Source organism: Amphibalanus amphitrite, unplaced genomic scaffold (genome assembly GCF_019059575.1).
Source record: "Amphibalanus amphitrite isolate SeventyFive unplaced genomic scaffold, NRLGWU_Aamphi_draft 001221F_arrow, whole genome shotgun sequence".
In the NCBI taxonomy this organism is placed as follows: Eukaryota; Metazoa; Arthropoda; class Thecostraca; order Balanomorpha; family Balanidae; genus Amphibalanus; species Amphibalanus amphitrite.
The window spans coordinates 106,331-132,672 of NW_024882715.1; the positions used below are offsets into that span (position 1 = coordinate 106,331).

General features: G+C 43.5%; 1 protein-coding gene and 1 long non-coding RNA gene across 7 annotated transcripts in view; one reads left to right on the plus strand and one right to left on the minus strand.

The window, feature by feature from the left end:
• LOC122371244 (actin cytoskeleton-regulatory complex protein PAN1-like) overlaps window positions 1–26,342 on the plus strand; it is an 89,360-nt gene that overhangs the window by 45,550 nt on the left and 17,468 nt on the right. For 3 of the 6 annotated variants that reach the window (XM_043347418.1, XM_043347420.1, XM_043347415.1), the window contains exons 6-12: window positions 8,759–8,828; window positions 12,090–12,263; window positions 14,293–14,340; window positions 15,845–15,894; window positions 22,291–22,386; window positions 22,865–22,928; window positions 25,868–26,075. In XM_043347418.1, coding sequence (XP_043203353.1) covers window positions 8,759–8,828; window positions 12,090–12,263; window positions 14,293–14,340; window positions 15,845–15,894; window positions 22,291–22,386; window positions 22,865–22,928; window positions 25,868–26,075 — 710 coding nt within the window. The remainder of the gene's footprint in view (window positions 1–8,758; window positions 8,829–12,089; window positions 12,264–14,292; window positions 14,341–15,844; window positions 15,895–22,290; window positions 22,387–22,864; window positions 22,929–25,867; window positions 26,076–26,342) is intronic. The other 3 variants (XM_043347416.1, XM_043347417.1, XM_043347419.1) reach the window with 1 other exon arrangement.
• LOC122371249 overlaps window positions 1–26,342 on the minus strand; it is a 74,865-nt gene that overhangs the window by 41,044 nt on the left and 7,479 nt on the right. Inside the window, exon 3 of the long non-coding RNA XR_006254696.1 lies at window positions 14,220–14,316. This is a non-coding gene — a long non-coding RNA (uncharacterized LOC122371249). The remainder of the gene's footprint in view (window positions 1–14,219; window positions 14,317–26,342) is intronic.

Below are 26,342 nucleotides of genomic sequence, written 5' to 3' on the forward strand. Positions count from 1 at the left end.
CCATGTTTTGCCTTAGAGGATGAGACATGCTTATGTTTGCATCACACCCAGAGTGGTACACAAGCAGGCTGAAGCACTAGCCACATGACAGTTGAAATATGCCATTGGCATTCTGGCCGCTGACTACTCACAGATGTCTTTTATGTTCTTACATAGCTACCGTTTATTATACGCTGAGTATGATGATGTCCATAATGTACTGGCTTATGACCCAATTTGTCAACAATAATAAAACACTAAACAACTTGCAGTCGGCCAACGAAAAATAATAATTCAATTTGGTATGGCAACGAAGCTATTCGACTGAGTTCTTTGAAGGTCGCGACTTCCAACAAACTTCAGGTACTTACAACTCTACCATCAAAGCTCACACCAGCAAGGTCGTCAATGAGCGCTACATTGCTGATCTTAAATCCAATCATTTTTCGATCTAAAAGTGACACTTCTTTCCTGCCTTCCAAGAAGGTGGCTGATTGGCCTCTCCATACCAGACCGAGGTCACATAATTACGTCGAACTGCCTCGCAAATAAATCCGTGCTGATTCAAGAGCTGATTGAAGAGGCGGTTGGGTGCGAGCGAAATCGCTTCAGAAAATATCTGCGGCCTTCGAGGCAGCGAAACCACCGTAAAAAGTGCCAACGCGGGCGCTGCTGATTCCGGCCTGTCCACAAATGGGAATTTCTCCCTCTCGCAATCTATCCGCTATTCTGTGGGCTTTTACGCTGCTCTGCCGTCTTGTTTGTCGTCTCTCTAAAGCTTTCGGTGGCATCATGTACGTCATTAGCAAGATATAAGGGTTTGAAAAGGAGAATGTACATAGAACTTAAATGGAGAAATATGAACGATGAATTTCGGGAAGCATGAGCACTGATCCGGAAATGGAAAACGGAAACACTGAACGGGAAGGCCTTGCATTGACTTTTTGTTGCTCAAAAGTTTAAAAGGGCAAAAATGTAAATAATCTGTCGAATCCAATTGGTAAAAACAAATATGCATGTAATTTAAATGTCAATGAGATCAAAATATTGGTATCCAAATACGAAACACTACATTTCCTCGATTCTCGGTTTCAAACGAAATGAATTTGGGCGTATTGCTGGTTTCATGAATCTAAATATCCTAAAAAATGTTGTGTTTTGCAAAAAAAAAAAAAACGCTAGGCATGAACTCGTGTTATTTCAAAAGCATTTTTGGAACTTACATAACAATTGGTGGTGTCTGATTAAATTTCCGTTGATAACTCTGTTTTATAGCCTTTCCAACCACTAGCCACTACCCTGCTCCTCCGCTCCTCCCCTCCCCCTGACCCAATGCTAGACCACCGCGCTGGCACCGTGCCAAGTCTCCCGGCGACTGCGTGTGGCCCCGGGCGACGAGCGCCTCACGTCAGTGTCACCGGCCGGGGGGGGGGGAGGGGGCGATTAGGGGGTGTCGATGGATCACGGGAACATGGGCCACCTGTCGCGTGGCGGACAGGAGACGGAGACCTGTAGGGGGGGGGGGGGCTGGGGGGGGTGATCAATTGCTCGGCAGAGCAGATTGGGCGGACCGCCCCAACCTCTGACATACTGACCCACAGGTTACTGATAATGCTGCCCGATGCCGCAATTAGGGGAAAGTGATGGAGGGCAGTGAGTGGTGAGAGAAATGATATAAGGACGTGGGATGTATGTAGCATTGAAGCGGTTGGTAAAAAGTCAATAATTTGGTAGGTATGTACGAGCAAATTTTCGTTGAGGAAAGCTGATGTTTGTGCATTTCCTATATCGTACCACAGGTGCACATATTAGTCAATTTAGATATGAGACATTCTAGTGGGCCTCTTGATGAACTGAAAGAGCTGAATTTATTAACTATTCCATCAGGTCCGAAACCTTCCGAGGGATAGATCATGGACGCATCTTGTCTCACGTCATAAACTGGTGATCATTGATCATGATAGACATTTAGTTTATAAACGGCATTGCTTTAGTGCTTGTTTTTCATTGGGCGATTTGTTCATCAATCGCCTGCATCCTGTTAGTTAAGATCACATTCCACGATGGATTACATGAAAGCTGCGTCACAACACTGCACATTCCGGCTTAGGATAAAAACGTCACAGACTACAGCAATGCACGTGCAAGTCGCACATCCGGACAAAGATCAGCAGTTCCACGAATCCAGTACTCCGTCGTTACAACCCTGATTATGTCCGAGGTATTGCTTCTCTGATGAAGGTACCTTTGTCGAGCGAATGTAGCATGTGAATTGGTAACCAAGCTAATCAATGAAGCATTGTTACGAGCGAGCGTGAAGCGTGAAGCGAAGTCTTACGTGCTAATAAACGGAAACTTCTGAGTGTGTGCGGCGGGCCATGATCATGCTTTTGATGGACTCCTCAGAAACTGCTTAGCCAATGGAGTTGCAACATTTTTGGTAAATTGTAAATTAATTTATTACCTTCTTCGAAGCATCGCACTACTTTCGATGCATTTAAGTCACCGCCTCGGCACGTGACACGTGCAAATTGAAGAGGTACCAAGCACGGTAAAACATTTATTCCAATCGCAATATATCATCAATTTTATTGAATGTGTCGAGACACGGCCATTTGATCGGCAACTAACGGGTGATGCATCCAAAGATGATGTACTCATGGTGAGTTCGACAATCTTTATCATCATCGTATTTGTCTTGTACTGAGAGGTCGCAAGATGTCTTATTATTCAAGTCAGCGGATTTGTATACCGCTAACACGAGATGCTTGCAATAGCTTCTTGCAATCTTAAACTTTTTCCTCCAAACAATTTCTTCACAACAAAACTCATCTACTTTGTAGCGATCCACATTTTTGTGTGAGATAAGCACATGATCCACCCATCAATTCTCGATATCCGGAATAGGATGCATCAGCTCCCCTGTACCGGAAATAGTCGGCATGGTTACAGCGGAACCATTGGACACCACGCTCTTCTGTCTTAGGCGAGCTTTTAAGGAATTCAATAAAAACACAAAATGAAATCATGCTACAAATTTCATTGCTTACCTCAGGAATGAAATCAGCCAGGAAAGAACAGCAATATTTTTAACCAGTAAAACGCCTTTTGGGGCGACCAACGGAGCGAGCGAGAGGGTGGGCCTTGGACAAGCGAATTTGCAAGGGACACCTCCAACTAACTTGTGCACTGCACCCTACTAACCGGTCCCTAGCGATGTGCCAAATTTGAGCGCAATCGGCCTAGCCGTTGTCGAGATCTGGAAGCGGCACCCTGCACGTGCACACGTGCAAAATGGGTCACAACTGACTTTTGCACGGCACCCTACTAACTGGTCCCTAACCATGTACCAAATTTCAGCACAATCGGTTCAGCCGTTCTCGCGATCTGGAATCGACCCCTGCACGTGCGCACGTGCAGCAGCACCCCAACTGTGGCACATGGTGGGTGCCTCTGCCTACCTACATACCAACTTTCAGCGCAATCGGCCAAGTAGTTACCAAGATATTGCAACAGTTGCAAAACTGACACCTCTTCGTTTTGCACGTGGCACGTGCATAAGCGGTCACCCACATGCATCGAGAATAGTCCAATACTTGGTAGAAGGAATGAAGCTACCCTAGAAAAATCATCGAATGTAAATCGGTCAAGTGGTTGCTGAGATATAAGCCTCGCAAAAGCGTAACCACGGCCGGCCGGCTGCTCATACTCAGAAATTTCCGTTAATCTACGAAAGACTACGCTTGCTTCGCTCGCTACGTAATAATTTCTTCAGACTAACAATGCCTCAGCCATATTGGCACGCTACTGGCTGAAAATAAGTTGCTTAAAAAGACCCACTGAATCGCCACGATTTTAAGTGCATGTCATCTCTAATGCTTCTGTCAACCAACAACGCTGTCGCGTTTGCGTTTGCGTTTTGAGTGGTGGGCTCGCATTGTATAACGCACGATTATATTCTTTAGCAAGTTTCACGGCGCATCTCTTGCGTTTCCTAGATGCTGTCGTGGAAAACTCATATGATAATTGTCGGGAAAGCCCAATCCCTTTATTCATGTTAGAGCGAGGCAAAGCACTAATGGCCGGTAGCATTCAGAAAATATATTGCTTATTTCTCTTTATGTTTCCACTGAACATTATACAAGCTCGTATGTAGGCGTATGGTGAACGCACGCACAACAGTCAGTTTCGTTGAACCATTACCAGACCAAAGCCGTCTGGAATACATTAGACGAGTTGACATAAGTCTCGGCATTAGTCATTAGGCCTACGCAATTATGATCCTTTCGTGACATTTTGGTAGACAACCCGGATAGTGCTGAATCATAGGCGGCGGAACGGGAGGGGGGCACCGGGGCACCGTGCCCTCCTTGATTTTGGCATTTTAACATTAGCCCTATGGACGTTGCATGGAAAGAATGGGACCAAAAATCGGCAGTGCCCCCCCCCCCCTAATTGAAGGTGTTCCGCCGCCACTGTGCTGGTGCACAGGAAATAAAAATCAGCTAGAAATCTATTTATTTATCTAACCATACAGCAACCACAAACAATGTGGTCTTTTCAGTTGAGGTGAATATGAGGTGAAGCGTATACAGGGTGTCCCAAAAAATGTACCTCATTTGAAAGGAAGATATCTCAGTGTCTGAGCATACAACCAGTATAACGCCTTTTGTGGCGACTAACGGAGCGAGCGAGAGGGTGGGCCTTGCACGTGCGAAATTGCGAGGGGGTTCCTCCAACTGACTTGTGCACGGCACCTTACTAACCGGTCTCTAGCGATGTGCCAAATTTGAGCACAATCGGCCCAGCCGTTCTCGAGATCTGGAAGCGGCACCCTGCACGTGCGCACGTGCAGAATGGGTCCCAACTGACTTGTGCACGGCACCCTACTAACTGCTCCGTAACCGTGTACCAAATTTGAGCGCAATCGGTCCAGCCGTTCTCGAGATCTGGAAACGACCCCTGCACGTGCGCACGTGCAGCAGCACCCCAACTCTGGCACATGGATATGCATTGCCTAGTGGGTGCCTACCTACATGCCAACTCTCAGCGCAATCGGCCCAGTAGTTACCGAGATATTGCAACAATTACAAAAGTGACACCTCTTGGTTTTGCACGTGGCACGTGCATAAGGGGTCACCCACATGCATCGGGAATAGTGCAATACTTGGTAGAAGAAATGAAGCTACCCTACAAAAATTACCGCATGTAAATCGGTCAAGTGGTTGCTGAGATATAAGCCTCGCAAAAGCGTGACCACGGCCGGCCGGCCGGCCGGCCGGCCGCTCATACTCAGAAATTTCCGTTAATCTCAGGAAAGACTACGCTCGCTTCGCTCGCTCCGTAATGATCCTAAATTTGGTGCCATATGAAAGCTCATTCCATAGCATTTTGTTTGATATAATCTATTTTACTGTACGTTACGTGACAGCCGAGTGATAACGGAAGAGCAAAACCCTTGCAATTTCGCTCTTCAACTATTTCCACGGGTGTTCCTGGGAAAAAGCTTTCAATTGTTTTGCCGAAATTTTCAGCAACTCAGAAGAAAACAATTAGAAATATTGAAACTAGGTTTCATTCATGCATTGCTAACATAACAAGCACACATCGCATCACATCCGTTAAAGGTTCAGCCGTGCTAACGCTCGAAGTGCCCTCCCTTTCGCTCGGCACACATGGCGGAGTGTCTTTAGGACTCTTAGGCTATGCGGGCACATGTTTCAAGCGTGATTTTCCGTATGCATGTCCAGGTCGAGTTCCTCAGCTGGTCCAGAGTTTTAGGATTCTTTGCGTATACCACACTCTTGAGGAACCCCCACAGATAAAAGTCAAGGGGCGATGGGTCTGGGGAGTGTGGCGGCCAGCTAACGTTGGCACGCTGGGGTATGATCCGATCACCCATGCGCTCGTTGAGCCAGACCATCGTTGATCTCGGAAGTGTGTCTTCTGATCCATAAATGAAAACCTGATTTGTGCTGATCTTTTTAAAATAATCATTCAAGTGTTGAAAATAAGATTATTTACACAGTGAGACCATGGTTGTGCAATTTCTGATACTGATAGCGCCTGTTGTGACCAGGACGAGCGCGCCCATGCAGTTATCACAGCCGTAAAAAAGTTGTTTTTTTCGCCTATCGTCCATGACGTGACACACTGCCAATATTACCGGGAATCGCCCATTAGCATCGTCGGGCACGTGGCATTACGCAGACCGATCCCGAGGCCTGGAGAGTGCCGATATAAAAGTGGTAATGCCAGTTCGCTATATGCACCACTGAGTGCAAGGCCATGTAGGTCGATTTAATGAGAAATAATGATCATCGATGGCGTCCATCACCGCAGATTCAGCGATAGCATACCTACAGTTGCTCGACGCTCGTGGAACATTTACCCACACATGTGTGCGGCGTTTGCCAGCTTCTAACGTGTAGGGGGGGGGGGGGGGGGGTCGGTTGGGCCCCTTGTCGTTTGGCCCCTGATCGAGCCAGAGCTTCGGGGAAAAACGAGCGTGTTACCCGTGACGAGAAGAAGCCGATGGTACCCAATATTAAGGTCCTAGGTCATTGAATGACCTTCCAGGTCAGGTCAATGACCCAAAAGTCGGGAAAATCGGGACCTGTTAGTAAGTCGCAAAGTGTGGCTACTACGGTTTTTTTTTTTTTTGGATGCTGATCGCGAATATCGTGTTAGTTTGGATCACAGATGATGTCTTTAAGCATTTAGACCAGGTCGGGTCAGGTCAGGTCAAGTCAACCAGTACGGGTATTCGTAGTACGTGCCAACCGCCTCTGACAGCTTCGTAACATGTTACCGGAAGGCAGCAAAACTTCTTGGTAAATGTTCAAATGGTTGCTTAATTCGAATTCAGCTCCAAAAACTAGCCTAGAAACATGTATAACTCGAAAAGTGAACCGAGGTCACCAAAGGTCAATGACCTGACCTGACCTTCAGGTGACCTCGACTTTCACCATCACATGTTAGAACGTTTGAAACCACGAAAAGCTTGCAAACGCGCTGCTAATGCGAGCCGATATATGCCGAATCGCGATTCCGGGCAAACATGGCCTTGAGAAATAGGTCACAGGCAAAAGTCACTTGGGTCAGGGTCATGCAATTTTCAGGGTAGGTGTAAAATTGATCAACTCGAGGGTACTGAAAGTTTCGTCGCGATCAGCCGCTTTTTGCACGAGTTATTCGCGAAAAACCATGGGGGGTCCATCCGATCCCCCTACACATGCGAGGGTTAACCTTCGCCCTGGTGGGGGGGGGCCATTTTGGCCCCCCCCCCCTGTGGTTTTTCAGCGATAACTCAGAAACCACTTGAGTTAGCGCCCTGAAACTTTGTATAGCTGTTTATTCAACATTTTTACATCATGTCCTTTTTTGGGGGGTTCGGGTCAGGTCAGGTCAGGTCACAAGGTCACCAAAACTGACACCACCTCTAAAAAAGTTCAAAGCTCTCTCAAAGGCACAGCTTTTATCCGATCGATGTAAAATTTACAGTACTTGAAGATGTCACCCAGCTCTACAAAATGGCTATCTCGGATTTTTTATAAATGTGACCTAAGGTCAGGTCAGGTCATCGCTGCTCCCCATTATAAGTCAATGGGAGAATCGAAAAGTAGTTGTTTTTCAGCTAAATCGGGCGTGATTGTTCCTATATTTCGTTATTGAAGTGTCTTGGGTCAGCAAATCACAGCCCATGTGAAACCATTTGCTTGTGACCTCGCTGAGGTCACGCTAGGTCATCTCCCTGGTCACCAGAGGTCACCAGCGGTTTTTCTGCACTTACTTGTTATTGAATAGAGATAGAGACTCCGTTCGACGTTTATCGTGTTTGTCTCGTCAATGCGGATCGAATGATATGCAGCATGACCTATTTCGGTAAGGTCATGACCTTGACCTGAGGTCAAATTTTCAAAATGACCTTTCGAGGTCAAACTATATATCATTCGACGCGTCTCGACGAGCCAAGCACGATGGTGCATGAATCGTTTCTCTATTTTCTCGTGAATGCATGCTATAGTTAAAAACATTTTCAACGAAATTTGCCAAGTTGACCTTGCATGACCTCTGTAGGCCAAACCGTTGAGCTGAGGTCAAATCTGACGAACCTTGGCGAAAGAGCTTGAAAAGAGCTATCGATTGCTTTTTTTCCGCGGCTCTCTAGCTCTTCTAGTTTCCGAGCTACAGCGGAATATGTCCGGCAACACCGAAAACACTGAAATTTGACCTATGATGACCTCTAGCGACCTCAATATTGACCTTAGCGAAAAAATGACCGAAATACTTTCGAACGTACTTGTTATGGGCTTTCGTTTGCTTTTTTCCGCGTCTTCCTAGCCCTCTTCGTTTTCGAGTTAGACGGGGGGGGTCATTTTGGCCCCCCCCCACCAGGGCGAAGGTGGCTCAGACCCACACCAGGGCGCGGGTTAAATAAGTGAACAGTGAAGAAAATTGAATACCCAATACCCATGCTTCTTGCTGAAGAAAACTATCTGACTAATTAACATCATAATTGATACCTCAGTTTGTTCCCTTTGGTAGCATCTGTTTAAAATTAAAAACACGTGCATGGTGACATATTTCCATCGACAGCTGATACTTTTATCAAAACCACATGCGTGTACACGTAAATGTATTAGCGTTCCGTTAACATTTAGTTTATACTAGGTCTGTCTAGTTTCATGCAAAAAAACGAAACACCGGTGATGTCACAATGTGAGTAACTGTTTGTTTCAGCAATATTAGTCTGATAATTTTTCTCTCTCTTCCGCAGCAGACGCACGTGCCGCCTTCGAAGGTCTTCACTCCCGCTCACGATGAGCCAGTGATACCTCACAAGAAAAGTAAGTATAGATCAAAAACTAAAAGCATTGCTCGAAATTAGAATGTCATGATTTTGGCAAAGAAACAATGGAAAGACCAGAGAATAGCCGAAACCGTACCTCTTGACAAACACAAGGGCATTAGTCCTCATCCAAGAATGCAGCCATCACATTATTGAGTGATAGTAATATAAATGATAGAAGTTGTACCGACCTGAAACTTTAAATATTACTCGGCCATGTATCTGCGTATTCTGGCAGAAACAAAATGTTTAAAACCAGCCCGGTAACATACATTTAATAGCAAAAGAAGTGTGTACACCCTCCGATCAATATTCACATCTATGTCGATGGATTATTATGTTTTTGTTTTTACATTCTAGTAAGATGCGATTATGTGAGGTCAGGTGAAGTTAAGTATACTCCACCACGTGTTACGTTGGCTCTAAAAGTAATTCTGAAACACATCAAAATGAAATTCGAAAGCAGCCTCAAACATTTTCTGCAAAGTGGAACAATCGAGGTCATCAAAGGTCAATGACCTTCAAGTGACCCTGACGCCAGCCATGAGGCACAGAAGAGATATCGTTTCACGTGTCGGCACCTCAAGTTAAACCCATGACCATTTGACCAGGCATTTCATTTAGCATGGCATGTCAGACACGCACATAAATCTATCACGTGCTATTACGCGCCACACATCAAATACCCATTAGCCAGTGAATAGGGCTCAATTGGGTCTTTTATTCGACTGCGACGCATATTGGTCGATTCATCTTGTGCAAATATGGTTTACGAGGCATAATGATAAGCGATTATGGCGCTGTTCGGCGACCGAAGAATTGGCCGATCATGACCAGCAATTCATGTAACGCCGTTTTGTCAAACTGAGAACATGTCCCCTTAATGACATGACAAGGCAGAAACACGGATTTCTAGCTAAACTGAGATTCAATCGTACCCATTGAAAATACTGCGTTGATGTCAGGGTTGGCAGGGGGTGGCAAAAACTGGTTTTTGCCAGTGGTTTTAACCGGTTTAAACCGGCTGGCTGAAACCCTTGTGGCAAGAACTGGCAAAAACTGGCTAAAACTCAGATGGCCAAACCTACAACTTGTCTAGTTAGGAATGGATTTGAAATGTACAAATGCATTTCTGGTTGTTATATAGATGCACTAAACATCCGAAGTTGCCTAATTACTTATCCCTGCTTAAAATGTCTATGTATGTCGGTAGACATCCACAACGGAATGTATTTCCATGTAAGGGGAGAGAGGGACAAGGCGGCCACGGTAAGTAGTGTGTCATGCGGTGCCGTGCGCATATCAGTGGCAGATACCTCTTTGCACTTCTGATTGTGCAGGACTCACCCAGTCACCCTTGCACTGGCTCATTTGTCACCCCCAAAAGGCATCTTACTAGCTCCTTATGGATAGCCCATGAAAATGTTTCTGAGTGAGGTATGAAACATTTCAATGGTCAATGTCACTTCTGTTTGAAAGCATACAGCTTTCACCGAATTCTCCTTAAAATGTTTCCTGTTCAAAATCATGTCTAGGCATAGCATTGTGATATTTCTGAGTTTTTGCCAGTTTTTGCCAGTTTTTGCCGGTTAAAACCGGTTTAAACCGGCAAATGGCATAAACTAGTTTTTGCCGGCAAAAATGCCAACCCTGTGATGTTTCTTGGTTTCTGCAAATCTCGTTGAAGCACTAACATCAGCGGAATCACTAACTTTTCAGCATGACTGCTCGGTATAGATGAATTATCTAGCATTGCATCCTTTTTTGCTAACTCGCATGACTTCTGATGCATTATGTCTTCACGAATCAAACTTTAACTTGGACATGTGAAGTGAAAAAGTGGTGGAACAAATGAAAATAAATACAAGTTTGGAATACACGAGCCACATAAGTAAATTCTAAGCATCGAAAGCTATGCACAATGCACATGCATAATTTCGGCAAGGATGCCACAACGGTTCCTTTTACTACCCACCGGTTCTGAATAATCCAATGCTTACATTTTAATCTGCAAAGCTATTTTCGTGAGTGTAATACCGCAACAGCAACATTGTGCATCCTTTATTTACCACCAACAGAAGCACCATTCATCACTTAAGAAATATCATTTGTCATTTTACTTGGACATTTCCGCGAAAGCTAATGAAGACGATGAAAAATGGCATGCAGGTTGGGGAAAATTTGGCAATTTCACAGGTAAATTGCTTATGATAGCAGGGGCAATCGCGTGTTAAAATTTGCTACCATAACACATGCGTTCGAAAATGATTTCCCACATTTATGATTTATTCATCATCTTAACGCTGCATGATTTGGAATCGATGGTTCTGTTTCGACTTTATTCATATTCGACTTTATTCAATATTCATATAAGACAATAGTTATTTGGTTGACAAAATCTGCTACTTTAATTCGTGCTTTGCAAACAAATTTGAGTTTTTTAATGACATTAATAAGAAAGCAATGTGCTATCAGGCTTTGCTTTCAGACGTAGGCTTTGTTTCAGTCTTAATTGCTTTCCCGAGCTTATTTCACTAGTACTAATATTTGCCATCTAATTTCATGCTTAAAGGTCACGTTATTAAAATGAATATTCATATAAGACATCGTAATTCATCAAGGACATATGGCATCCATAATTCAAGTAGGTTCAAAGAAACTGAAACGTAAGATCATGCTGCATTCTCAGTTTTTCTAAAGGGTAAACCGCCTAAAATTTGGCATTTACTTCTATCAATACAGGTAAAAATATTGACTTATATATTGTGATGATTACCATTGTACAGCATTACATCATTGTGAATTGGAGGACGATGCAATAAGGTAACTTTGGAAGACGATATCAAATTTGAACGACAAAACACGGTTCTCAGAAGGTCGCTAGGCATCACGAAGGGCTTCTGGTATGGTGAAGGGCTGTTCAAAATTTAAAGTCCCGAGCAAGTCAGCGAGCTTTTGAGCCGGACGAGGTGATTCAGCACAATTCCGGCAGCGGCCGAAAATGCGGCAGACGCATCCCACCCCGCACATGCAGGGCAGTTGACTAAGCACCAAAAAAAGCACAACATACTCGTATGGTTGCATCAGCGCAACGTGTCTGAAAGAAAAACACAAACACACACAGTGTCAATTCAAACACACTTCAAAGACACCTTATTTAACTCGTAGCTGTGAAAGTAGACCTGGCGGTTGCTTTGCCACACTGATCATATCCCACGTTTCCCTTCACCCACTGACCCCCCCCCCCTCGCCTCCCCAGAGACCATGTTCGTGGACTCGGCGTTCTTCTCGCCAAAGGTGCACCCCACCTGGGAGCAGCAAGTGGAAATGGCCAAGAAGATCAGTTCCTCCCTCAGCGATGCCAGTAACAAGCAATCCAAGGGACAATCGATGTACGAACGGCGCAAGAAACGCAGCGTCAAATGGGTTCACGGTGAGTGAGAACAATTAGCAGGAAGCGGGCTGAACTGTCTCATATTTCTTCCCATCTCTTTCTGTGTCTATCTGTTATGTAGCTCACTATAGACAACTTCGTGCCTATGGTATACAAGTTAACGCAATATGGATATGTCTGATTAGTGATTACAGCTATGATAAGGATGCCTTCTGTCAATTACTTCATGGTAAGATGTGTCTGTATTTATACTTGTAAGAAAATAAAAATCAATCTAGCCGCGCGTAAAAGCATGGCAAAGCCTCACCACTACCCATACCAACGAGCAAGGAGGATGGATTCCTTGCCTCCAGAACTGCAGTTCTTTATTGCGTTCTATAATGCTGTGAAATAGGGAAAGCATTAAAAATCCTCGTTTAGCATTAATTATCGACATGCTAAGACGGAAATCGTGATCCATTTAAAGGGACTATCCCACCTTCTAAAATGTTGTTAAAACCAGTTAAATTGTGCCCGACTTTATAGATTGGATGACCAGGAACACGGTTCTGGCATTTATTTTTCATTAAACATCTTAGGCTTCCCATATTCCAAACACAAACTTTCAAATATGTGACGTCACAGCCCATAATTACCTCCTTCCCCAGGCCACATTACTGTCATAAAGCTGATTCTGTTTACTCTGTAGGCACCACAACAAAGTTCAGACCAAGTTTTAAGCGATTTTTCAACGAACAAAACCATTTAAATCAGAATGACTAAACGAGGTGACGTCACACTAACGGTCGCTCCATGTTGAAGATAGGGCCTTGTACAAGGCCCATTTTCAAATGAAGGGAACGAATTTCTTCAACACCAAGAGGCCGCGGGGGTCGCAACCTAGATAGATAGTGGTTTCTGAACCTCGCCGCAAACATGGCTATCTCAACTCAAACCCCATGTTAAAGGTGGGATATTCCGCAGTCAGGAAATCGCATGCGAGAGCCTATTCAAATACATGTAAGCACGCTCGCATCAATCGCACGCACCTCCCGCAAGCGATTGATGCGAAAAGAATTACAATGTATTTGAATAGGCTCTCGCGTGCGATTTCCTGAACGCGGAAAGAGTCTGTTTCAGCCTTTAGATAGGTTATGTGAAATGCTTGACGAAGGTTCGCCGCAAAATTTACAGCGTTGTCTTCTACGTTGACGAGGGAAAAGTAATTAATAAAACAAAATTTAACTGCAAATTGTCGAGAGAAAACTGCACATTTACGATAATGATTTCGCAGACGAGGGAGAGCAATATTTCACTGAACGCTTGCGTCAGGAAAAGTTATCTAGGAAGGGGAGTGGGTTTAATTCGGATAGGGATGGAAGGAACTTTGACAGACATTGACAGATTTACGGGACACGCAGTCAGGCTACGTCCATGCTGATGAATAAGATTGAATTCATCAAGTTGATTGAATGCGTAGTTGTATTAATTAAAGCTACGCAACTCCTCATAGCACCCGGGGTAGCCGAGCGATGAGAGAAAATGTTTGGATGATATTTGCTTTCTTCTTGACACGGTTTGACCAACTGAATACTAATTGATTGTATGTATAATATTTATAAATATGTTTGACACATACAAATCACGGTTCTTTGTTTTCAGGTTACATTTTCCTTTTCTCTTATAAATCCATTACGAGTTAAGTACAGTTTTTCACAGCTCTTTATTGTTTGAAACTCTTAAAACAGCCCCATTCACACTAATCAAAGATGTAATTTTTGCTTAATTCCACTTCTACGGCATTGTTAGAGCTTACGTATATAAAACAAACGTGAAGGAAATGGCTTGTCATAGAGCTCTGGTATAACAAACCAGCAACATACATCAAATAAAAACCACCTCCATCTTGCCCTGTTTAAAATGTTCCGTCATGATGATAAACGTTTCCTATTTATTGCTGCTTTACTGGCATGTCGTAAGCCTGCAAGGCCGTATAAATTATGCAGGATTACTTACATCTGCATAGAAGTCCTTATTCTCGCGAGTTGCTGTGCGTTGTTCCTTTGTAGACGCTCTCCCTTATTTGCAGATGCTGCAGTGACGCACCAGGAAACTATAGAATCACATGAGATGACAGTTAAGTTTAGATATTGCACGGTGACCGATAGCTGTTAACGTTTACAGACCTAGGTGACAAATACAAAAATACAACGTGGCACACAGTTCCCTCATTTTCAAATAAAAAATTAGACAGTAGCTAGGTAAGGTACTTACCAACCATTACATTAATCTCATTTCACCTAATTTACATCTAACATTTATCACTTACAAATAACCTATTATGACTTTTTTATTTGCAAATAAGAATTTTCAAACTTTTCGTTCGTTTTTTTTCGTTTTTTCACCTTTTTCCTGTTTTAGTTTATGAAGAGTTCATTCCGAGACTACCTTGTATTCTTATGTAGATAGAAGTAAAATGTGATGTCGCTATACCTTTGTGACTTTAATAGTGTCCTAATAGAGGCATAAATGGTAAGTGATGCAAAACAAAACGTCCGCAAGCATCTGAACGGGCCAACCCTGTAAATTTCTTTACATTGTTTACAAAAGCACGGCCCAGTAAATAAATCCATTTCGATGACTAACAACGTTCAGCAGAATATGTGCATAAGTATCTGGCGATGTATAAGCGCACTGCTGAATATAAACCAATTTGTGGCTGATAATCAAAAAATCAGTTTGCAATACGCATTCACTTTCACGTGCATCTACAGAACTTAGCAATATGTACAAATCGTTGGAAAGTAATGAGGCGCATAACATTACAGGACTGAGCTTAAAAAAAATATTGGCTCGCATTGTTTTGCATGAAACACAGGTGCATTGCGTGCGCGGAGACCCAGCACAGAAAATGCAAATGTTCAAGCGTTTGCCGGAGTTTGTGGTGCATGAACCTAATGGTATACTCGTAACAAGGCAGATTCGCATTGCCAAAATTTCCCTTAGATGGCCTAAGTAGCGTCGAATCGATACGATTACTTTCTACGGGAACAATTTATTTTATTTGTCCCGTACGAAAGTCACATATTTGGTTGTCCAAAATTTACTCTGACAATAATTATTGTAAAATACTTCCAATGAGACAGTAACTGATTCATTCTCTAGTAGGTAACTACTACATTCCGCAAAGAGTTGTTACTGTTCGTGAGCATATATTCCACATCGCAAATACCAACAGAGTGGCATCATGTCTGTCAAATAAATACCTAAGCGCCGCTTATCCTTTGATACAATTTTGGTTGTTTTTGCATTCTTTGGTATGTAAATCTCTACAAGACGTCACCGTAATAAAGTGTGCCAAGTCAATGAATGTTATAGCGTGAATCTCTATAGTCGTAGGAAAGCCGTATATTTCTAAAGGTATTCTGATGCGAGAAGAATTTTAGTGCGGATGATTTAAAGGCCAACGATAACATACAAACCAGTAAAAGTCATCCAAATACGGTTCCAAACAAACACAGCTAGCTGGAAAAAGCGACCATCATAGCCAGTATTAGTGCATGATCAGTTCAGCAAACAGGTCTTCCAGACGAGGGCAGTTCAGTCAGTGACTGAAAATTCACAGCCAGTCTGATCCACAGGTGGTTCCCAGTCGGAGAACGAGGATGGCGCCGAATCTCCGCACGTGCCGGTGAGTTCAGATGATGTTTATAGTTTTTTTTTTTTAAAGGGCTCTGGCTTCAGCATATTTACGTCTGGACAACGAGTTGCGTTGGAGAGGCCGGAAATAGTGGCGATTTCAGGACCGCAAGAATGGACCGTCATTGGAATGATTCTTTTTTAAACCGTGCACTGTTTTCGGCCGGAATTTAATAGTTACTACAAAATATTTTGTAATTACGTTTCCACCAAGAATGAATGCCATCAGGGCTAAATTTTTAATACTATTGCATTTTGTCAAGAAGCATATAGTGCTGTTAAATTGCAGTTTTAGCGCGTTTGTTACAAAATATGAAGCGAATAAGCGTCAGTGTAATTCATCAACAGTGCCAGGAGTTAACTTGGGGGAAAGCTATGCTGATTGCTCTTGTTCATCCACTAAAATTTATTAAATATTTTGCTTTGTGTATTCCAAAAGGAGAGGGAACTATTTCATTTGTGCCTTCATGTCAGAATTGAAGGTGGATCATTAAATTTTCAACGCAGTTTACAAGCAAGCATTTGGGCTTTCTCGTTTATAAGCAGTGCAGTGGCTAAGAAAAGGTTGATCAATCCTGAAGTTCAGTCATCGTACCTCAACTTGGCAGCAAGATCCCCCAAGGACAGAGGATATATTGTATACATGTCCTGTAAATCAAAACAAACAAGCATTTGGTCTTTCTCGTATAGTAAGCAGTGGCTAAGAAAAGGTTGATCAATCCTGAAGTTCAGTCATCATACCTCAACTTGGCAACAAGATCCCCCAAGGACAGAGGATATATTGTAAACCTGTCCTGTTAATCAAAACATTTTTGTGCCTTCAAAGGCTTAAGTTATCTGTGGTGTGTTCGGAGTTAGGCTATATGGCCGTTTTTGTTGTATGTTTATATGGAGATTGAATATAACTGTGACCCTGTGCTTGTTTGTATACTTACGGTCAAACAGGGAACAGCACATTCACATAACATACTCACCTAGCACCTAACTCATAGCTGTACCCTGCAGGATCTGTACTTGTTCATGTCTCGAGCATTAACAAAGCACTAAAGTACACTGTAAAAAAAATTCACTAGCTAATTTTGAAATTAGGCATTTTTTACGAGTGCCTCCCTTGCACCTCGTTACAACATATATGGACATTAGTAGTCAGAGCCATGCACGTTAACAATGCCCTTTGTGGAACAAATGCCTACGAGCGAGAGCATGTTCAGGAACCTAATTTTGCGCAATGTTAATGAACTACGCACAGCCTCACAGTGTTACCCGCCGTTGGCTTGTTCTCGGCCAGTTTTTGGCGTGTCCCTCAATAAGGTCATTTTGCTATTAGCTCAGCTGACGAGGCCCCGGCTGGCACCTACTAAACGGATAACCTTGCGTGCAACCCCGCTTGTTGTCACGAACGCCTGCAGCTGGTAAACGTGCTGGTAAGCTTGCGTGGTAAGCGGCTTCGGATGGCTATGAGGATGTGCCTCATAGCTATCCTCGTCGCATGTTACAACCTAGGAGTCTGTGGCTGCTTTCAGAAGGAGTCCCCCCCCCCCCCCGCATCCGGGAGCCGGCGTCCATTTTGTGTTGCGTCGCCATTACTGTGTGTGTCTGCCCAACTGCTCTTTGGCTTGATTGAAGGTGAGGCATCTTGTATCATTTGCTGTGTGTTCAACAAAAAGGTTGTCCATTTGTAAACAAAAGTTATTATGTTGTTGAGCTTCTTAGAAGATGTATAGTATCGCATAATGCTGCCCGTCGTTGGCAGAAGTGCGCCGGTATCGTCTATCCAAGTCAGAATAGCTATGTATATGTTTGGGACTTACGCTAGCTTGTGGCAGGAATATATCACTTTATTCAACTTTAATTTAATCATTTTCCAGATTGGTATGCCTTATGATAATAATAATGCTAATATTGTTTTTTTTCACCCATTACAGACTTCTCTGGTAAAGAATGGGGCCATGTACATATGTCCTGGCCTACCTTCACCCCGCGACTGCCGCCGGTGCAGAGCTAATGAAAAATCACAAATGTTTGATTGTGGTTATTTAAGAAACCTGATTGCAAATTATTCAGTTAGTTGTTGTTGTTGTTGTTGTTGTTGTTGTTGTTGTTGTTGTTGTTGTTGTTGTTGTTGTTGTTGTTGTTGTTGTTGTTGTTGTTGTTGTTGTTGTTGTTGTTGTTGTTGTTGTTGTTAAAGTTATAGTTATTGTCCTGGCGTTGTTATTGTTCTCGTTCTCGTTCTCGTGCTCGAATAAATGTGCTGCAGCGCTACTCAGTCTGTTTACTTGCGGGTGGCGGTCGAGAGTCGGGGGCACTGGGTTGACGGAATTCCGTCGACCAGTGCCCCCGACCCCGAAGGCCAGTAGTGGTACTAGTTAACTAGTGCCACTACTGGCCTTGAGCTAGTACCACTACTAGCCTTGGGGGCTAGTACAATTACTGGGTATTGATTAGTAGGCAGTGGCTAGTTACCTTACCAGGCAGGGGCTATTATGACACCTAGTAGACGCACTACCCACGCTATTTACGTGCGTGTTGTCAAACTAGGTGGAGCACGGTGGTCGTATGCATACGAGGCACAGCCTTGTCGAACAAGCTTGTTGCTCGGCAACTAGCCTAAAATTAGCCAAATTTACACGCTCCTGCAATGTTATTTTTGCGCTGAGAATTCCTCTACGAGGGGCTTGTAAGTTTTTTTTACAGTGTAGCTTAGTAATAATTTCCCACATTTTCTGAGCATCTAACATGACATACAGCAGTGCAGAGCAGCTACAGAGAAGAAACACTTTAAATGCACAGACTCACACCAGCCACCCAATGAGCCAGTTCCTCAGTTGACTGTTTCCCTGGACACAGCTTGGCAATGTGAGCTAACTTTTGGCAAGTTGAAGGTTAGCAGGTAAGATTGAGTTAGGGTGAGTACCTACCTATAACTGGGTGCTACTGCCACGCAGGTCTTGGGTAGGCTGCAAATATGTGTGATGATTAACATTGAGGTTAGGTCAGCTGTCAGGTTAGTCAGGTTCAGGTATGCTCATTGCTCAGGTCACATTTTTATGGACATTTGGCAAATTAAAAAACTAACAATCTGATCTAAGCTAACCCGACTAAATATACACAACTACTGACTAGGAACTGAGCACCTACCTACTTGTGCCTACATCTCATACCATGTCAAAGTAGAGTTCCTTGGTGGAAGATTACCCTCAGTACTTTTTATCCCAGTCCTGTGAAGAAAACTAATACTTCTAAGCTCTGAGTCACTGCTGGCCATCCACAGGAAGAAACGCTGAGACTGAGAGTTTTGCCATTGTATATTGGACCAATAATGACTATCACGAATGACTATGAACACATAATATGATCACATCGTTGCATGGATTGTCACATTGACAATTTTACTACAATCCTTTTTTCAAAAAAATACAGTGATGATGATTAACATCAAAATCAACATAAAGTGGATTTAGTGATCCAAGCTTTCTCCTCCAGTAGCAATGGAATGATCGCATGTTTCATTTGCCAGACACTGAGTACCTGATGCACATTACAATCTGCATAGCATCTAAGCATAGTAAAACTGCCCAAGTCCATTGATTCTTTTAGGCGCAATTTCAAAAAGTCAAAGACCAAATTCAAAACGTTCACGTGCATTTTGAACGTAAACTTTTTGAATTTGACCTTTAACTTTTTGAAATTGCGCCTAAAAAGGTGTAGATTTTAACTTGATAGTTAGCACTAATTTATCTTGCTGTTGTAAGTTATCATTCAATATTCATACCAATACATCAATATGCGCTCATCAGTCAACATTTTCTGGCATGATCCTGCTCAGCGTGCTCTTCAGTATTGCTCCAAGGTCTGCAATATTATAGCTTGTTTTTAGACAATAAGCTCTTTTAATTTTACTTTTTCTTGCTGATATATGAGCCCGATCAACTTGCGTTTATCAACCAAAATTTCATAACTTGTTCAACTTGATATTGATATTGCTCAGTAGTCAAGACCTCTGTCAGCCTCCTGGATACTTCAGAGTTCAGATCGTTTTCAGTCAACATGCTTCTTAAATATGATATAAGTCAATCTTAAGGGATTTAAAACATCCAACAAAACGACGTACAAGAGCAAGAAAACCACCAGATAAACTAAAAAATGGCCTTGGACAGAGCCAAGTGGTGCTCCATTTGTTTGTTTACAATGATTGTAGTGCTGATGTATTTTTAGGACTCTGAACGTCGGCTTATAAAAAAATGAAACGTTTTTACAAAAGTTGTAAGGCAAGTAATATTTATCTGAAAGAACTAAAATATTCAAAAGCCAAACACTATGAAATACATGAATCGGAACGAAAAAGTAACCCAAAAATCCAGCCTAATCACCGGCTCCTAAAACTGCAACACAATCAGCACTTTTCCCCGCAACTCGTTGTCCAGACGTAAATATGCCTGGCTTCAGTCATGTTTTTCGATTAAACACGTGTTTTAGCCAGCAAAACGGGCAAAAAATGAACCTGAGAAAATCAAAGGTCGACTAGTTTAATGTGATTTCTTCCCGATGATTTCCATACGTGCGTTTTGGGGCTAGATATTAGAACAGAGGTGATGTCATGCTGTCGAACTTGCACTGCAATGTAATGCATAGCATAGCTACCAAGGACAGAACCACTTAGTCGATTCTAGCCTCGGTAACAATGAAAACGAAGTTTTCCTCAATTTCGTTGACACTTTGGGCCATTGTACGGACATTGGGTGCCAGCAGCCACTATGCTCAGAATGCACAATATTCATGGATTAACCGAGCATAACTTGAAATGGAATATTTCTGCGGTTGGAAATTCTTGGTCAGACGCTGAAGCTGCAGAACTCACGAGAGAGCTTCGATAATGAGCTTGGAGCCAGAACCCTTCTGAAAAAAAAAACTATAGCTAGGTTGTTTAGAATAATGTTTAGGGCCTTTCTTTAGGGCTAACCACCGCCGGACCTATCAGCTTCCTCATCCGCAACGGCAGAGGGTTTTCGACCTCCCTTGACTTTTTACCCCGAATTGGGTTAATTTTCCGACGAAATTAGCGTGTTCACCGTTACGAGGGGAACGATTGGTGCCCAATTTTAGGCTCTCAAGTAAACCGGCTACCTCATTAACATGACAACCTGAGGTCAAACACATCGGGACGAGATCATAGAGACCATGAGAGACTCAGGATCTACTCAAAATACAAATCGACATGTGTACACCGTGCACTCAACCTCGCAAACGGTCACCTCGCCCCACGAGAGAGCCAATGCCCCTGAGGAGCTACTCACGTCGGATGAACGGGACCGGCCAGCAGGGATCACGGAAATTGAGGCGCTGAGGAGATGGGATTTGTTGGTCCCGAGGACAAATCGGAGGGATCGAAGAGATAAATATGTGTATACTAGTACATGTACTACATCATGTCATTGTCACCTGTTAGAAGCTTTCGTCGCCAGTGCAAGAAAACAACTCTATGCAAATTATCAAACATTGTTCGGCATTGCGAAAGGGCTGGCGTGGATCGCGAAATCTATTACATATACCTATATGTCAACTTTATTGTAAAGAATCGTAGCTGCCCAAAAAGATGTGAATTCAAGGAAAGTTGAGCTCTCGTGATCCCGCTTACTGCATTGTACATGTGAACATCGCCCAGCAACTGCTTTGTTAGGCATCCTTTCTATTATGTTTAGTTTACGATACATTATTGATAAGATGAGAGGCCCTATTGTACGTTCATGAGCGGTATCAGATGTTTGAATTATTACAATCGCGTGAACAAGATGTAATTAATGTTGATGTGTGTTTATATTGTTATATGTATGGATAGTATTTCACAGCAAATATGAAAACGCAACGTAATGACGCAACGTAACCTTGTAATACAGCATCATCACCTATATTTGAGTGTTTCAATCTAATCCAAGATAGAGGCATAAGTAGCTTGGGCCCAACATTTTTGGATTAATGTCATTCCTTGGCCACCGACAAAGACCAGCCCATAGTGGACAGATATATTTGCACATTTCCCTGACGTCAATCATCTAAATAATTAATGTTTTATTGCATCCCCAATTAAACCACAACCTAACTACCTACTTATTGTTTACTATCCAACATCATCACCTTTATTTGAGTGTTTCAATCTAATCCGCGATAGAGGCATGAGTAGCTTGGGCCCAACATTTTTGAATTAATGTCATTCCTTGGCCACCGACAAAGGCCAGCCCATATTGGACAGATATATTTGCACATTTCCCTGACGTCAATCATCTAAATAATCAAATAATGTTTTATTGCATCCCCAATCAAACCACAACCTAACCACTCATTGTTTACTATACAACCGTGCAAAGACGTTTCCCGTTGTCATTTTTTTCAGAAGGACAAGCCGCTGCTACAGTTGCTCATGAACCCACACGGCCACGTGTACGACATGAACGCGCTCAAAAAACAGGGCTGGATAATCGACAACAAGGTACTGATCGTGGGTAACGGTTTCTCTCAATTATGTATGCGTGTGTTGTAGAGTAGGAATTCCATCATAAGAGCCAAGGTCAAATTCAAAAGAAAAAACATCTTCCGTTAGCTGTTTCACTCAGTGAAAATGGTCAAATTACATAGGTTGCACAGCACTCAAGTCTAAGTCCACATCATTACGCATTGTAATAATGATAACAGTTGTTAACTATATCTTCAGGTGTACAACTTCAGAAGGCAAAAAAGCTCTTTCTTGTGTTTTCTCTTTGCCTAACGGCCTTACATGCCAGTCACGTAAGTCATTACGCAAAGCATAATTTACATAAACGACCGTAATGTCACGCTGTATGCTTGACATCTTCTTGCACGCCATAGTGATATCCGGGTGTAAGTTTCGCGCTTATTTGCCCGTCTGTGGTGTCTGGAGCCTGGATACTATTCGGTCATCACGCCTAACCACGTTCATTTATCACCAGGGTGGCCTCTCGCCGGAGATCTGCTCAGACCTCATCAAGGACCTCAATTCACCCACCGGGAAGGGTGAGTGTCGTATGAGCACGGCAGGCCGGCTGGAAGAGAATCTCGGACAATACCGTGGGGTGCGGTTAGTTAAAACACCTAGCGTACACATGAAACTTGAAAGTGACATTTGGGAAATGATGGTGAACACCCGCGTTAATGAACTGCGTTTCGAAGGAGCGAAAGTAAGTCAGATTTATATTGAGCTAAGCGTTCCAAAGTTTAGCAAAGTGAATAAATCTACACATTCAAATTTATGCAATTTCACTTATTCAAATGTACCTTTTCAAAACTACGTAACGACGCATTTGAAGACCAGTTAATCACACACAAAACACGAAAAGTAACCCAATTCTTTCAACAGTTCGCCAGTTGAGGTCGTACCTTTGTAAGCGACAATTCTACAAAACATGAAAAGGCGAAGCTCACCTCTGATTATTGTTGGTGTGATTTACTGCCCTATAGAGGGCTTTGATCTACTGTCGTACAAATTGAACGGTTGTGCTGTTATGGAGCGCACCAAAAGTCGAGTAGAATACCGTCGGCTCTGCTTTCCGATAACTTGGTTTAATTCGCCGGTTTGATAGGCAGCCGGTGGAAACTTGTCAAGATCTTTGATTGTAATGAACGGCAGATTTCAGACGCTTTGATATATTAATTGATACTCAACAAACTTCACCGGTTTCCCTGACAATGTGTGGCAGCTTCACTGCCAGCGAACTAAAATAATGAAAACGAAACGAAATAAGGTGAAAATTTAAAGCGAAAAAAATATCAAAACTTCCAAGATGAATTACTTGACCCGCGCACCGACGGCGGGGGGGGGCGGATATCCGCCCCCTGAGGTTTTTCGTAGATAGCGGGTTGACCGCGGCGCGTAGCGCCGCGAAATTTGGTACGACTGTTCTCTCATCAATTTTACACATGATGTGCAAGTTTGAACCTCCTAGCTTTTTAGGCCAGGTCACCAGGTCACTTTGAATGACCCAACCTCAAAACACTTTTTTGCAACTTTGTCACCGTGCCAGAGCTACAGTAGAAGTCAGAGGCCTTTGAAAGTCGCAGGATGTTATAAGGTCTTTAGTAGCTACAATTTGTTTATCTCGGAATCCGTAAAGGAACAAGATACAGCCGCGCGGATGGTCTCATTGTGTTCAGCTCGTCAAAGCGCATCGAATGCTATACATGATGACCTCGAGGTCACATGACCTGAGGTCAACCTTTGACCTTGACCTTCCGAGGTCAACATATATATCATTCAATGCGGATTGACGAGAGGATCACGACGATGCCCTTAGTTTGTTCCTATCTTGACTAGTTCGAAAGTTATTCGAGAAAAAAATCTCGATATCTAGCGCCGCCATTTTGCCTTTTTTGACCCCTGTGACGTCATCTTTGACCTGACCTGAAAATGACCTCAGTAAAAATTGTAGACCTTGTCCGTGCGTATCCCATGCCGTTTACCGCTTATCGCTATCTTGCTTCGTTCTCGAGATCTCAGGGGGGGGGGGGCGGTCATCCCCCCGTCGGTTCTAAGTTGGCGCAGACCCCCGTCGGTGCGCGGGTTAAAGCTTAACCCTCGCCCGCACATGCCATTTTCCCATCCTAGAACGCACATGGGGGGGGTGGTTGCCACCCCCCCCCCGCGCCATTTCGTTCCTGTTGGAGATAGAGCTTAGCAGTAAAGACCAAAAAGATTCTTTGGGAAGAGACGAATCCAATGATACCCAGTTTTACCTTCTCAGGTCAGTCATTGACCTTCCAGGTCAGGTCAAACTAAAAAATGTTGCTGTTTTGGGTCACCGTTGGATATCAAGTGTGCTGCTTATCAAATACCGATGACGATGCTGTTTTCTGGTGCCAAGCCAGCTAGAACCTCTTTGTCGCACTACCCGACCAGAATTTTGCTGCTGAGGTCATTTCAGGTCAAGTTAGGTCAAGGTCAATTATATGTGTTTGTATGTCTGTGTGTGTCTGTGTGTATACTGATGTGTGCACCGATTGTTTTTGGGTCCATATTACATGAAATCATGATCTGAGAAGCTTTTACCAAAAATGCAGTCAAAAAAACTTCAAAAAAAAGTAAATTCAGCTTGCCTAAAACGCAATTATCTTAGGTGACCTAGGTTGACCTTGACCCTGACCTTGACCCCTGTACATCGTCGAACAACATGTTCCATGATAGGTAGGAGGTAAGACTGGCAAAAAAGGCCGAAATCAGGGTGTCAAAAGCTCATAAGGCCCATGGCAAACGCAAGATGTTGAGAATTGGCCATTTGGGTCATGACATGACCTGAAAAACAAGGTCATATCTCCGAAACCAAAAATCACAGAAACTTGAAATTTTCAGTGGACATCAAGAAAGGATAGAGGAGCAGCTATACGAAAAATCAGCCTTCTAGCTCTAAAAATGTTGAGTGCAGAGCAGAAAGACTACCTGGGGGGGTGGCAACCACCCCCCCCCCCATGTGCGGGCGAGGGTTAATGAAGCTGTGAACATTGAAGATGGGTTTCCGATCCAGCAAACAAGATAAAAGTGACAAAATATATACCAATATTTCCCTTTTAAAAATCTACCGCACACTTTTTAGTGCTTCTGAACCACACCTTGTATGACTGTTGTGATAGAGCAAGAGATTCAGCAGCTTTGCTTATTACCACACAGGGTCGATGTGACTTTCACTGAATAAAAAAAAACTATTGCATTGTTCTATTGTCGTGTATCCTCACTACATGACACTACACTTGCTACACTATATCCTATCAAACCGAGCAGTGTTTTATACATGACATTGTATGCATAAACATTACACAACACACCTTTCCTCTTGATTTATACACTTTCATTTGTGCTTCCCAGACATCCCTTGTGCACCTTCGCAACACACCAAGTTTTCATTATCATGAGTTATTGATTTACCTCGAGACAGCTCGCGCTAAGTTGTATTCATGATCCCCAGGTGCGCAAATATTCGCCAAGCGAAAGAAGCGAGCAGAGAAGTGGGTCGTAGACGAGGAACACCGTGAGACAAGAAAAACAGATGAGTCCCAAGTGGACGCGCCGTCTCAGCCAAAACCCGCAGTTCCACCGCCGCAGCCGGCACAGCCTGCGCCACAGCCGGCGCAGCCCGCGCCGAAACCGTCGCAGCCAGCGCCGGCCTTCCAGCAGTAAGTGTTTTTATATGAATTTAGTTGGAGTGTTTGAATGGACGGTGACAGCACCGGAATCCACGGTTACGACTGGGCGTAATTTGTTGCACAGGCCTCAAACCCTGCCACCAGATCGGGCGATTCCGGGTAGTGGGAGATTCCGAAGCTTAGCGTGCCCATCAAAGTCGGACACAGCCTGTTCCACTCCACCGAGTTCGGCTGGCTGCGGCTGCTCCCACCAACCGCAGACCATCCCCGTCAGGGGTCGCATATCGAGCGCTGGAA